The sequence below is a fragment of the Andrena cerasifolii genome, chromosome 4 (genome assembly GCF_050908995.1).
Source record: "Andrena cerasifolii isolate SP2316 chromosome 4, iyAndCera1_principal, whole genome shotgun sequence".
Classification (NCBI taxonomy): Eukaryota; Metazoa; Arthropoda; class Insecta; order Hymenoptera; family Andrenidae; genus Andrena; species Andrena cerasifolii.
Window position 1 is genome coordinate 1,920,053 of NC_135121.1, and position 14,669 is coordinate 1,934,721.

At 35.9% G+C, this 14,669-nt stretch overlaps 1 protein-coding gene and 2 long non-coding RNA genes across 4 annotated transcripts in view; 1 reads left to right on the plus strand and 2 right to left on the minus strand.

The window, feature by feature from the left end:
- The window catches only part of LOC143368081 (uncharacterized), a 252,336-nt gene that overhangs the window by 174,709 nt on the left and 62,958 nt on the right, over positions 1 to 14,669 (minus strand). The window lies entirely within an intron of this gene.
- Positions 8,365 to 10,000, minus strand: LOC143368054 (uncharacterized). The gene is made up of 3 exons (XM_076810416.1): positions 9,861 to 10,000; positions 9,586 to 9,782; positions 8,365 to 9,430 (listed from the first exon to the last, which is right to left on the minus strand). Exons 1-3 carry the CDS (start codon positions 9,998 to 10,000, stop codon positions 8,442 to 8,444), a joined length of 1,326 nt encoding a protein of 441 aa, XP_076666531.1. The 3' UTR covers positions 8,365 to 8,441.
- Positions 8,488 to 10,657, plus strand: LOC143368087 (uncharacterized). The gene is made up of 3 exons (XR_013085140.1): positions 8,488 to 8,629; positions 8,702 to 8,767; positions 9,081 to 10,657. It is a non-coding gene; the product is annotated as an uncharacterized LOC143368087 (long non-coding RNA).

Consider the following 14,669-nt stretch of genomic DNA (forward strand, 5'->3'; position numbering starts at 1 on the left):
TTTAGAGTTTTAAGAAATATGTATGTACAAAATCGATTTTTATTATGAATGTGGAAAAATGTATAATTTAGAGGAGAAAAAAAATAAATTCGGACATAGTATTACATTAATTAAACGATTTTATTATACGACTGGCGTCTCCGCTTTAAATATTAGCGTGACTGATTCATAATCTGCAATCTGTAAACTCGAGAGCCCTCGGCCACTTATTCCCGCCGCGGTGCTATTTCGCAAGCGAGAAGCGCTCGCCCGGTCGCCGCCTGGCGGACGCCTCGCGATCTACTATTATTAAAAAATCATTATTTTAAAAAAATAAAAACATTAGAACCTTCCTCTTGCTAAGACGAACAAAATGATGTAACACACTTGTGGGTACAGTTCATATTTATTGAGAAACCGCATTTCAAAGTATGCAACTTCAAGTCTATACAACCCCTGGCAATAAGTTTGGAACCAAACGCAAAAATACGAAATTAACGAGAAACATCAATATTTTTTATGTATAATATGCAACGGTATATATATGAAACGCGTGGTAATGTTAAATTGGTCCATTTTAAAGTAAAAACACCAAAAATAATTAAGAATTTTGTTTATTATATAATACAAAATATGGAAGAAACAAAATGTGTCTGGGAAATAAGTATGGAACGGACCGATGTTCTGGAAAAAACTATGAAACAATATAAATTTGCAAAGAGATTAACAATATTTTTTTCAGTATTTATATTACCTAGTATTTTCTGACATTTGTACATGCATATTAGTTAGTTACTTCATGGTTTTCATTTCATTATTCTCTTTTCAATACTCTTTTTAAAACATGCCGCCACGCAAACTTTTATCTAACGATTTAAAGTTACGCATAATTACATTATTGAAAGAAGGTAATACTCAGCAAAAAGTAGCTGAAATTTTGAATTGTAGCCGAAGTGCAGTAAGTAAAATATAAGGAAAATTTAACGAGACGGGCAGTGTGGTGAATCGCAAAAAAGGCGGACGTCCGCGCTCAACTTCAAGAAGAGATGACAGACGATTAAGACAGATCGTAAAGAAAATGAGAAGAGCCACATCTCACGAAATTAATGAAAATATGGGGGAATTCTTTCTGCAAAGCAAAGACAAAGCCATTTCTCACTAAGGAACACAAACAGAAACGTTTAGAATGGTGTAAGAAGTATGCGCATTGGACTACAGAAGATTGGAGTAAAGTTGTTTTCAGCGATGAATCGCGTGTATGCATCGGAGGAGGAGATGATGCAGGACAATTCGTGGGGAGAACACCAATTGAAAAATTTAGTGAAGTTTGTTTGAATTTTAAAATAAAATATCCAAAGTCGTATATGGTCTGGAGCTGTATGACAGCTCAAGGAGTTAGACAAATATGCATTTTGTATAAGAATGTGAACTCTGAAGTATATATTCATATATTAGAACACTTTTTAATACCGAGTTTAGATCAGTGGTTCGAGGATTCGGATGATTTTTATTTTCAACATGACAATGCAAGTTGTCATCGAAGCAAAATAGTTCAAAACTACCTTCAACAAAAAGGCTTTCGAACCATAAAATGGCCAGCAAATAGCCCAGATTTAAGTCCAATCGAAAATTTGTGGGCACTTTGGAAACAAATTATACGCGACAAAAAACCAAAAAATAAAAATGAACTTTTGGAAGTCATTAAGCTGTCATGGAAACAAATTTTGCCATCACAGTGTGAAAACTTGATTACATCGATGCCAAAACGTATACAAGCTGTGATACGTGCACGTGGGAACGTCACAAAATACTAGATAATATAAATATTAAATCAATTATTGTTAATTTCATTGCAAATTCATAATGTTACATACATTTTTCCAGAACATCGGTCCGTTCCATACTTATTTCCCAGACACGTTTTGTTTCTTCCATATTTTGTATTATATAATAAACCATATTCTTCTCGTTAATTTCGTATTTTTGCGTTTGGTTCCAAACTTATTGCCAGGGGTTGTATAATGGTATAGATTTTATTCAGCTTCGATGCTCTGTTTGCTTCTTGTATGTTTGTTTCATATCTAAAAACTCAAATTTAAACCAATTCCACCAATCCACTGAATACATATAACATAATTTACATATTTAATCAATGTTAAAGATAGGATTAATTTGAAAATATTTAATAAACTTAGAATCCAAGGTACACCATATATACTGTTAAAAATATGTATTTCTCCACATTAGAGTATGGATCAGCACTCGAATACAATACAATTTAGATTCATTTTTTGTAGAATTCTATAAAATAGTTTAAAAGAAAGAATTAATGGAAGGATATGCTGAAGCAACATTCAAATATAGCGCCAAATGAAGCTAGTGCGCCCCATTAATTCTATTTATTGGCTCATTTATGAAAGAAGCCAATTCACTTTCTTCTGAAAACCGTCCTTTCCGAAAACATTTTTCCAGAAATCTTATAATGTCGCTCCCCTGCCCTACCCCCCCCCCCCCCAAGTACATGAAAAAGTCGTGGACAAAAAGAGTATTATTTGTATTTCTACGTTAGATTTAGCTGTATGTAAGATCCGAATAAATAAGGGTGGCGGCATAACCAAAAGGCGAGGGTAAAGAAGATCTCGCCCGATGGCGGCGGGACGTGACCGACGGTACATTGGTACGAGGAGAGCTCGCTCTGACCTACGGTACGTTGGTACGAGGAGGGCTCGCTCTGTCCGACGGTACATTGGTATGAGGAGGGTTCGCTCTGAGCGACGGGCATGTGAGGATCGCGCGAAAAACAAAACGAAGCGGGCGACCGGAGCTCACTTTTTTTCCTATATCGGCAGAGACACGCATGTCCTCGCATTCGAAAATTCATCATTATTTTCTTACATGTAAGAAGTGTGCTTCATTATTATTTTAATTAAGCTGTATGCATAATGGAACGAACATATTTTCAACTAATAGGTTATTGTTTCATTGCACGTGTATACAAATGTATGTGATGTTAAGTCAAATAATAGACTGCGCAGATTTTTACTAACCTGTTTCTTTATTGAAATGTATATCTTTTTAGTTTCAAGTCCCTTGGAAGGACATTCTATATTTTTCTCAGTAGTAGAAACAAAAATAAAAATATTATATTTGGTAAATGACCTTTACATTTATTTATAATAATACGTATGGTATTAGCATTTATTACAAATTTTTTGTTTTTTACAAGTTGGAATATTCCAAAAGTAACTGGCTGCATACGTGCCTTATCTTATAACATCACTCGATACGCTGCAGTACGCCGTGCCTCGAGTATAACAACTTTGAATAAAGTTTAAAGTTACTTAATATCCGCATAAAAAACTTAAAAAAAAGTAAAAAAGTTACGCCAAGTACATGAAATCAAATAAATTATAAATATAGAACATAATAATTACAAAGTAAAAAAAAATATGTGACATCAAAATGAGTTGCAAGTACATAAAGGTGCTTTCAGTCAAATACTTGGCCTGGCGAGGCAAGGTCAAGGTGTCGACGAATAAGAATTATTTAAAAACGCAAAATAATGAAAGTGTACTCATATTGTCAGAGTTTTAAATTGACAAATTATCTGAGAGCTTGTGAGGGGAAAATTATCGGTGTCGATGAATGATCATGGAATTATGTTAAAACGAAATATAATGAAAATGTACTCATATTGTCAGAGTTTTAAATTGACAAATCTGGAATTCCGCGAGAGGGAAGGTACGGGTATTGATGATCTGAGTACTTGCAGGTCATTTTGATTTCACATATTTTTTTTATTTTGCAATTATTATCTTCTATTTTTTGTGATTTATTTGATTTCATGTATTGGCGTAATTGTTTTACTTTTTTGAAGTTTTTTATGGGGATCTCACTACTTTTTACAAAGATAATTTGCATAGGGAATGACTTCGGATAATTTCTAATATTATATTATTATTATCTTCTATAAAATATGTACAACAGTTTACAACCTTCTTTCCTCTAAACTATTTTTTAGAATTCTCCACAGAACGAATCTAAATAAATTGTATTGTATTCAAGTGCTAATCCATACTCTAATGTACTAAAATACATATTTTTAACAGTAAATATGGTGTACCTTAGATTCTAAGTGTATTAAATATTTTCTAATTAATCCTACATTTAACATTGATTAAATATGTAAATTATGTTATACGTATTCAGCCGATTAGTGGAATTGGTTTAAATTTGGGTTTTCAGATATGAAGCAAACATATAAGAAAAAAACAGAGCATCGAAGCTGAATAAAATCGTTTAATTAATATAATACTATATTCCAATTCTTTTCTCCTCTGAATTATACATTTTTCCACATTCATAATAAAATTCAATTTTCTATATACATATTTCATAAAACTCTAAAATAATAAAATTATACATGAAAATGTGCTTATTGCATTTGCTCGTGGAGCGATCTGTAAATATATAAAAGCCATATTTTAGTTACAACTTAACGTAGAATTTATATAGAAATAGAGTGGCATTTTGCTATAGTAAGTGTAGAAACTACAAAATGTATCCGAAGCAGGTGAGAAATTTAAATGCTAATGGTAATAATTCAGCGAAAATGAACGAAGAGATCCAATATTCTTAACGCACAATTTATTCCTGCTGGAATAAAATTAATTTAGTATGTTTATTGGTGAATTGAAATATTGTTAATAGGAAACTAGTAAAATTAATGAATAGCGTAGCAACTACTGTGGATTTTATATTAAGGTATGTCACAAAGGATTGAAAAGTATTAAGGGATATGCGTTTTTAGCGTAATTTGTTCACTAAAGTGACCTGCTCTACATTGCAAAGAGTCCGCCATAATTTTCTTAATTCTTAATGCAGTTCCAAACACTGTTCCAAAATCGCAAATAAGAGTGGCAGCCCCTTGGTTAGCTTTCTTTTGACTGAAGGTGTCCGTGTAACGCGTATACGTATTATGTTGACGAAAAATTTCTTGGAGAAGAAGGAGAATCAGGAGAAAAATCTTACAGTTTCCAAGTGATCCATAAGACGATATTACGATATCTTTGTCATGCGTGGACCGATTTTATTGAATTTGGTCTTATTCGAAAGCTTATATGCGGTTTACACAAGAAAAATATCTTTAAATTTAGAAAACTGCTGGCGTGATGAGATATTAATGAAATAATTTTCAAGTTAGGTTGAATTAGCCGGGCGACGAGTAAATGATAGCGGTAGTGACAGTCAACATATACAGGGTGTCGAATCATGTACTTGGCGTCGAGACGCTACCGCGTCTTTAGATATAAAAAACCAAATGTCTTTACATATACAAAATAAAGATCTAAGATCTACATCACAAGACCTAAATTGTAATGTTCCTATAAAGTTTTAACCGAAGAGAATAAGAAAACTATAAGATGTGAGTCAAACGATGGGTGGCCTGAGGATTCTCATATGTCCGGTTTTTTCTTACTTATTGAACATAGTCGCTAATTACGAAATTCGACCTACCTATCTGAGGTATAACCTTCTAGAAATCAAACCCGTTAGGAATGATTTAGACCGCATACAAATTTTGCATCGTCCACAACATTGGACATACAGTTACTATGACGGGACAAATATTTACATATACGATACGCTGCAGAATTTTGCGGATCCATTACATAAAGAGCAAAAACTGTTTTTAGAAAAATTGTATCCTCATATTACAATTACGGAAAAAACCGTGCGTTTTCCGATGGTTCAACCACAAAAAAATACAAGAAATTGTGGAGTCATGGCTATAGCAATTGCCGTTTCATTAGCATTTGGTATTAAACCATAAAATGTTCACTATAATACTACACTTATGCGAAATCACCTCTTGAAACTGTTGACGGAAGAAATACAGTTCGAACATTTTCTGCAAGATCTTAATGTTAAAAGTTCTCAACAAGTTTTGCCATTACAAGTTGCACGGAAAACATGTTACGAAAGGTTACGCAAAAATATTCGGAATCGAAGAATCAAGGTAGATGTTAGGCAGTCATCCAATGGTAATATAATGACTGAAGATAACAAAAAACTGTTTGCTGGAAGCGACACAAAAAAAATATAAATCCAAAAAATGGCCGCTGTAAGCGACAAGAAGTTTATCGAAGTAGGAGAATCCATCCTGAGATCGAATCAAATTTTGAATAAGTCCGAAGAAGACATTTTTCTTAATAACTATACAAATCATGATCCTATATTTGCACAAGAGATTTCATCCACCGCTACAAATATTTTTATGGAACATAATAGGGAATTTGCATGATTCTCAAAAAAAATATATTTAGGAGCTCTTATATAAGTTTTATTGTAATTTTTTTTTTCATAATTTTGTATTGCTTATTAAGCGAGAAAAAAGTAATTAAATATTACAATATTTAAAATTACCGAAAATGATCCGGAAATTCCCGAGCGTGGCCGAAGAAGCCTGTGACGTCACATAGTAGTATTTTCACACGTTTAGCATTGAAAACTACATTTTCTTTAAAAAAATGAGTAAAAAAACTACATATAAGTGGTGTTTCGTGCCTGAGTGTAAAAGCACAACGATTAAGACTCCGGATAAAGTGTTTTTTTTTATGCCTCAAGATGTAAAACTACGAAAAATGTGGTTTACAAGTGCTAGACGTGCCGATGAACCAGGGAAGTCAAATTATTATTGTTGTCAGGATCATTTTGATTTAAAAAACGACATGGATAATTACGTGAGATATTCTCTCATGGGAGCTCCAAGAAAATTGAAGAGTGGTGTGATTCCTCACATATTTGATTGCCAACCAGGGAGGTTAAAGACGTCAGTGAATTTATCTCGGCCAACCTTTGTGAAATTAAATAGGAAAAGGACTGTCGCTGAAATGCTGTCTAATACAGACAGTGAAAAAGAAAATAGCTGTCAAAGTACACATACGTCTAAGAAACAAGCAGTCGAGGACAACGCAACTTTGAATAATCCTGCAAAAAAATGTGTACCGATCTTAATAACAGAGCAAGTACTTCCTATGAAGTATTTGTAAATAAAAGTTCCAGGAGTAAAGAAGAAAGCAATTCAGAGGAAGATATTCTTGAATCCACAGCCAACTTTTCTTATACACAGAATTTAGCATCAAGTTCTTCGCATGTAAGTCATGCACACACGCATACAGTAACCACAAATACAGGCCCAAATTGTAAAAAAACTTCAGTTCTAAGTTTTGGTGAATCTTCAGGTTGCCTATTACCTAAAAGTATTGGCAAGAAAACGGTTTTGCGAAAAAGTATTGGAGTGCAAGTATACCAGAAACTTGTAAAACCTCATGTTCGTTCCAAGGCTACTATGTGTGTTCCTTCTACATCCGATGCATCATGTCAATGTAAAATAGAAGATAAAACAAGTAATTCTGATCAGTCTACTTCTTCAGTCTCATTTGACAAGTGATTATAAAATTTCATCTGAACCAAGTGAATATCAGCAGTCAACAACTTGTAGCGAGGAAGAAAAAGAAAAAAATAAACAAATGAAAATGAACGTACTGAACATGACCAGATATTTCATAAGTATTGATTCTAAAAAATATATTGGGATTGGCACTGAATGGCTTTGGATTATTGATTTAATACATTCGTATATTAAGTGCAGTATTGATGACATCAAGCTAACTTTGATGAAAATAAAAACAGACGATTCATTTAGTCGGTTAGGAAATGAATTCGGTCTGTCAACATTGCAGGCTAGCAGAGTATTCAATAAAACAGTGAATTTAATAAGTCAGTGTTTAAAAAAACTTGTGTACTGCCCATCTCCAGAACTTATAAAAAAAAACTTACCCATTGCTTTTCGTGCGTACTACAGTAACGTCTGTGCAATTATAGATGCTTTCGAAATAGAAATTGAAAAGCCTTCTAACTCAGTGCAACAAGCTCTGACTTGGTCAGACTATAAAAAGTGCAATACTTTAAAGTATTTGATTGCTTGCACTCCCGATGGATTTATTCTGTTTGTATCTTCTGGGTATGGAGGCAGAATAAGTGATACAACATTATTTGAAGAAAGTAATATAATGAATATTTTACCAAGAAAATGCGGTGTTATGGCAGACAGAGGATTTAAGCTAATACAGACAATTTTAAATCAAAAACAGTGCGAGTTACTTCGTCCACCATCTGTTTCAACTTCAACTAAACCAACAAAAGAAGAAGTATTAAATACTAAAAGGATCGCAAGTTTAAGAATTCACGTTGAAAGGGTGATAAGAAGAGTTCGAGAATATAAAATTTTGGAGCCTCATTCTTGTCTCGATTTGAATATTATGTCTTATATAGATGACATTGTAACAATAGTGGCAGGTTTAATAAATTTACAGACACCAATTATAAAAACATAAAGTTTAGGTTTATGTATATTTCTTTAAAATTTGAAAAACAACATACAAAAATATTGCGACACATTATTTTCTAAATGATTGTAGTAATATAGGAAAGATATTTTGCTTCCAAAAATTAAGAGCTCTTTCAATCATAGTATTTGTAAAATGTGCATCATAATCAAGCCATAAATATTTGAATTGCTTGTTAGTTTCAAATTCTGGATCCGCAACAACAAACAATCCTTTACTTTTTCCTGCAGCCAGCATTTGTAAGTTTATTTGTCCTTTGCACTTTTTACTTATATTCCCATTGGGTAAATAATCAGCAACAGTTTTCTCAGAGCTAGGACATTTAATTTCTAAAATGAAGTCAGATCCAATACTATCTGGCGAAGCTCCAAGCACAGGTATTGACGGCTTCAGAATAATGCCACTTTTTTTAATTTGTAATTTTAAAGTTTTCTGGATTTCCGCAATAACTGCATCTTCTAATTTTCTTCCGCGTTCCATATGTTTGTTGTCATACACTTTGGCAACTCCAATGATACGATGGACTAAATTGCCATCTACTGTCTGACACCGACTACTTTCGTATATATTTGAAGCAGTAATTCTCCCAAATTTCAATTCATGCCATAACACATTATTACTCTGATCCTGAGTATTCCTTTCTCCTTCCTTGCATAGATCCTCGCTCATATTTTCTTCTGCGTGCTTTAGAAAATCATCAGCTGAATCTTTGATATCAGGAAAACTGAACATCAACTGATGTATCGATAACAACTGAGCCTTTCGTTCTAACAAGTCGAAAGAATACCTTGTTAATTGGCAATCTAGTTGTTTTTCTTGCGCACGTTCAAGCACTTTTTCTAAGAATGTGGAGCTGTCCATGTCACATACACTTGTTACTTTGTCTTTCTTTGCCATCTCTGCCGTTGTTATAAACTTTTTGGATGTCCCTACTTGAGACAATTTTGATTTCTTCCAATAACATTCAACATCAGTTGGAGATGCGGATTCATGTCGTCTATTACACCACATTAAAAATGCGATGCCATGTTTACAGCCACCTGAAAGTTAAAAAATTTCATTTATTTGTCAGTAATTGATCGTTTATATAGTCAGAATACACTTTAAGACTCTGTATTTACTTATATTTATTTTTTATTGTAACAATAACAATTTTTGTAAAAAACACATTATAGAAACTTATTAAATATCTAACCTTCCGATGCTGCACAATCAAGACACTCCACATTTTCAATTTTTCCTTCTGTTTCATCAACAGTCAAGAATACTGTATAATCCTTATTTCGCACACGATGTTCAGGACAAATCCTTCCTTTCACAACACATATGTTATCTGTTCGTTTAACGCACACATAACCTATAGCAGAGTCACCATAGTTTTCTCTCGAAGATCTATAAAAAAGAATTCATTTACAAATTAATAAAAATTAAAACAATCTGCAAAAAGTTCGCTATTTTTCTTGTACTTACAATGTTGCTTTTACTCCTCGAACTTCAGGAAGATTGTAGCGCTCATTTGTTGCGATATATTCCCACGTCATGAAGATACTAATTTTCGGTAAATTAGTAGAGTCGGCTTTACTAAACCCTGGCTCCAATGTATTTGGCATTTTAATATATTTAATATCAATGATTAATAAAGTCGTTTAAAAATGATTTAAAACCGGTATTATGAGGTGAAGTGAAGTAGAAGCCCTCGGGTTCACAAATTACACTTTTAATACACTGCACATAGAAGAATTACGGCTGCTCGCTAAGTATCACGTTCTGAAACTGACTGCTCTTGTTTTTGGGGTCCTATTATATATACCCTTTTTGAGTGATAGTATCACAGGATGATGCGTCCATGGTGGCGCATCCACGGTGACGTGTCTGTCGTGACACAAACCTTGTACCCTTTTGTTAGGGCGTCTGAGTCATGAACGAGCCCCAGTAATTCGGCATCGAGTAACTAATAGTAAATACATTTGTGTTTACTATTAGACGGCTGTTTTGATATACGTATTTCTAGGCAACTCATAACACCAGTTTCACGGCGCAATCATAAACGCATAGCAGCCATTTGAAACTACTACTATGTGACGTCACGAACCTTTACGACCAATCAAAATCGTTTCTTCGCAATACGGAACGTTTCAAACATTACCAATTTTTAATTTCATATTTTAATAATTAACTATTTATAACAATTAAAAATTTTATTGTACATTTATTGCTTATGATGTATATTCAAGTTATAAATAATAAATTATGCAATTCCTTTTAAATGCAAATTCCCTATTATCTGTCTTGCAGTAGTATCACAAACAATAATAATATGAATAAAGCGATCATAAATGTGACAGCTGCAGAGAAACAATGCAAAACTTTACACATTGAAGCGATATAATCCATTTCTTATAGATGTGAATATTATAAACAAACGAAACAAGTTACAAGGAGAAAAACAACAATTTCAAGATAGATTTGACTGATGTCGATGATAATGAATTTATGAATGATAAAATAGTAACTGATTTGAGACATTCTCGTAAGCATTCGATTTCGAGAGCAAATAACTCTACAACAATTCAACGATCAATAAACTTGAGAAAAATGGAATTGTCAGAAAAAGATGAAAACATCATTCAGATAGGGGAGTAGTTAGAAGACACGCATATAAACCATTTTCACAATATTCTGCGACAATTTTATGCTTATGAACCCATAGATACGCTTTTACTACAATGTCCAGATGCAATAATCCCAGTAGACTTTTATACAGCAAAGTGAACGATGATTGGTCTGATAGCACAGATGGCCAGTCGGTTTGCTGTTATTATGATACAAATTTTATTTATATTTATGATTCTATGAACAAAAGAATTGTACATCGACACCATGAAGTTATCTTAAAACGATTATTTCCATTTTATCCCTTCGAAGAAAAAGGTGTCATTCTCCACTTGGTACAGACGCAAAGAAATTTGAATGATGATGGCGTATACGCAATAGCTAATGCCGTGTCACTTGCATTAGGAGTAAAACCTACTGAAGTGCAATATGATCGTAATAAAATGCGCGACCATTTGATCAAAATGTTAAAAAATAATGCCATAGACTTTTTTCCTGTACTTCAATATAATGATCAAAGAAATTTTGGTAACGAATTAATGAGACTTCTTCTAATATGGCGGAACAAATTTTGCAAACTGATTCACAAAAAAACAATGCCGAGAATAATGTTGCTCTGAATATAATTGTTTTCCCCCAGATAATGGCAGCAAAAAGAAGAAAACGTAATCGTAACTATTATAGGAAAAATAAATTACGAATTCTTCAGCAAGAAAATTGCGGAAAAAATTACAGTATATGCAAAAAAACACATTGCAAAAGTCGGAAAGATCCGAAAAATCAATTACACGATAAAGTTTTGGTTGTATCAGGAATTCGAGTTTTTAATCCGTTCGTGTAATTAGATTTAAGTAGGAATAAGTAGGCTTAGGATTTAGTTTTAATTAGGCTTAGGATATAGTTGTAATTAGGCTTAGGGTATAGTTGTAATTAGGCTTAGGGTATAGTTGTAATTAGACTTAGGGTATAGTTGTAAGAGTTGTATTTAAGGAACGGGCTGAACGTTCCGTCTTTTTGATTTGAAGAAGTTGATAATAAAGAGTTTCCGGGTTTTTAGTACAGAAGTGCGGAACACAAGCACAGCACATGGTTATTTGAAACACGTTTCTTCGCGTTTCACTACTTCTCTCTCTTACTCTCTTTCTCTCGACTCACTTGAGTATGTACTTGTTTCCTGATTGTGGGTTTGGAACCGAAGTACCTGAGTATCTCCTGGGGCTCAAAGATGGGGCCACCATGATTAAAGTCCGCTTACGGTCTACAGAATTCTTACATCTAGGAATAAAGCTATTTACACTATGTACACGAAACAAGTTTCATCTTTCTTCTGACAGATATATAAAGAATACATTAAAAATCTCTTTTTTCAGAAATGAAAAACAAATGTGTAGTGAGTAGCCGATTAAAAGCTATGAAAATTTATATTTGGTGCATGCAGAAAAGGAAAAGCTACCTATTCTATTTGAGAAAAAAATATACGAATCTTGAAAGAAAAAGCTGAGGTTGCTTTGACTCGAGCTAACAATTGTCCAGAATCTAATATTTCGGATAGAACTGAAGCATTATGTGGATTTTCAAAGCATTTGCCGTTTTCTGAACCGACGCCGGGACCGCCGGTCACCAACAGACTGAGACGCCTCGCTCCCGACAAGTTGCGGATCGCTGAGAGGGAGTTCGAGACGATGCTGAAAAATGGAACAGCACGTCGCTTTTAGAGTAGCTGGTCATCGGGTCCATGCGGCGATTATCGGGGCGTGAACGCGAGGACAATCCTCGACAGTTACCTGGTGCCCAACATCGAAGACAGCGATCCCGACGCCTTTCTCTTCGAGTTTCCATTCATGTTCTTCGGACTACGCAACGCTGCACAAACATTTCAAAGATTCATGGATGAGGTTCTACGGGGACTCGACTGATGTTACGTACATATCGACAATATTTTGGTGGCTTCGGAATCGGAGGAAGACCATAAACGGCACCTGCAGGAACATTTTAGCCACTTGAGCGAGTACGGGGTAGTAGTAAACTCCGGAAAGTGCGTTTTCGGTGAGTCGGAGGTGCGGGTCCTCGGTTACGCGGTGTCCGCAGCGGGTATTCAACCGCTACTGGAGAAGGTAGAAGCTATTCGTAATTTCCCTAGGCCCGAGACGGTAGAGGAGCTGAGACGATTACTCGGAATGGCTTCTATCGCCGGTTTATACCCGCGGCCGCCAGGATACAAGCACCGCTCAATGCTGCGTTGCAGGGTCGGATCAAGGGACGATTCCCTGTGGAGTGGTCGGAGGAGAGACAACGTGCGTTCGACGAGTGTAAGCAGAGTGTGGCACAAGCCGCTCTCTTAGCGCATCCTAAAATGTCGACGCTCTTGGCAATATTCACGGATGCTACCAATGTCACGTTGGGAGCAGCATTGCATCAGCAGACGGGCGAAGGATGGTAGCCGTTGGCTTTCTTCACAAAGAAGCTCAACAGCGCGCAACGTAAATATACGATCACGAACTGTTGGCGATCTATAGCGCCGTAAAACATTTTCGACACATGGTTGAGGGCCGTCAATTTGTCGCTTACACGGACCATAAACCATTGACTTTCGCATTCGTGCAAAAATCGGAAAGCCACTCGTCGCGACAATTTCGTTATTTGTACCTAATAGGGCAGTTCACGACTGACGTGAGACACGACTCGGGTAATGACAATGTCGTGGCCGATGCCCTGTCCAGAGTCGCGGAAATTTCGCACGCACTCAACTTGGACGAATTTGCGAGATAGCAACAGAATGATGACGAGCTGTGGGCGTTCTCAAGTCCGAATATAGCGTTAAAGCTGAAGAAGGTGAGATGGCCGGGAGGCGACGCGGATCTGTATTGCGACGTCTCGACAGATGCGTTGCGACCTTTCGTCACCGTGCCGTTCCGCAAAACGGCATTCAATTTCGTACACGGTCTCGCGCATCCCGGTATCGAGGCTACGGCGAAATTGGTAGCTGCGCGGTTCGTGTGGCCAGGAATTCAGAAAGATTGTAAAACCTGGGCTCGATCGTGCATTCAATGCCAACGGGCAAAAGTCAGCAGGTACGTGTCTGCGCCCGTCGGACAGTTCGCGCCCTCGTCTACGCGATTTGAACATGTCCCCGTGGACATAGTCCGACCGGTGCCTATCTCGAGAGGGTTCCGACATCTCCTAAGGTGCGTGGATTTATTTAAGGAAATGTCTCGTGTCCTCGGATCTGATCGTTTGATCCCGCTGCGAACGGCATGGTGGAGCGATTCCATTGTCAGCTCAAGGCGGCGATTCTCTTCGGACCCTTTCGAATCGAAACACGTGGTGTCTGCTGTTTACCTCGAAGCAATGGGTACATTGACAGTAAAACAACGAAGCGCGGGCTTTTGTGAAAGTTTAGGATGGTTCGTTCGTTGCACTTCTGTAAAGCACGTGTGTTTCGAAAATGTGCTGGCTTCTTTTTACCTAAAGCCTCTTGTCCTGGTGGGAGTTAACTCATAATGGAACGAGAGAAACTACTTGGGGGTAGAGGAAGTTGCTTGAAAAAAATCCTGTCAGTCAGCTAGCAATCTCGTCCCAGAAATGTTCTCCGCTCAAGAATATTACGCGATGTCCTGGGTGTACGCCCGGAACAACGGGGACGCAAGTGCTACTGTGCGAGCGTTT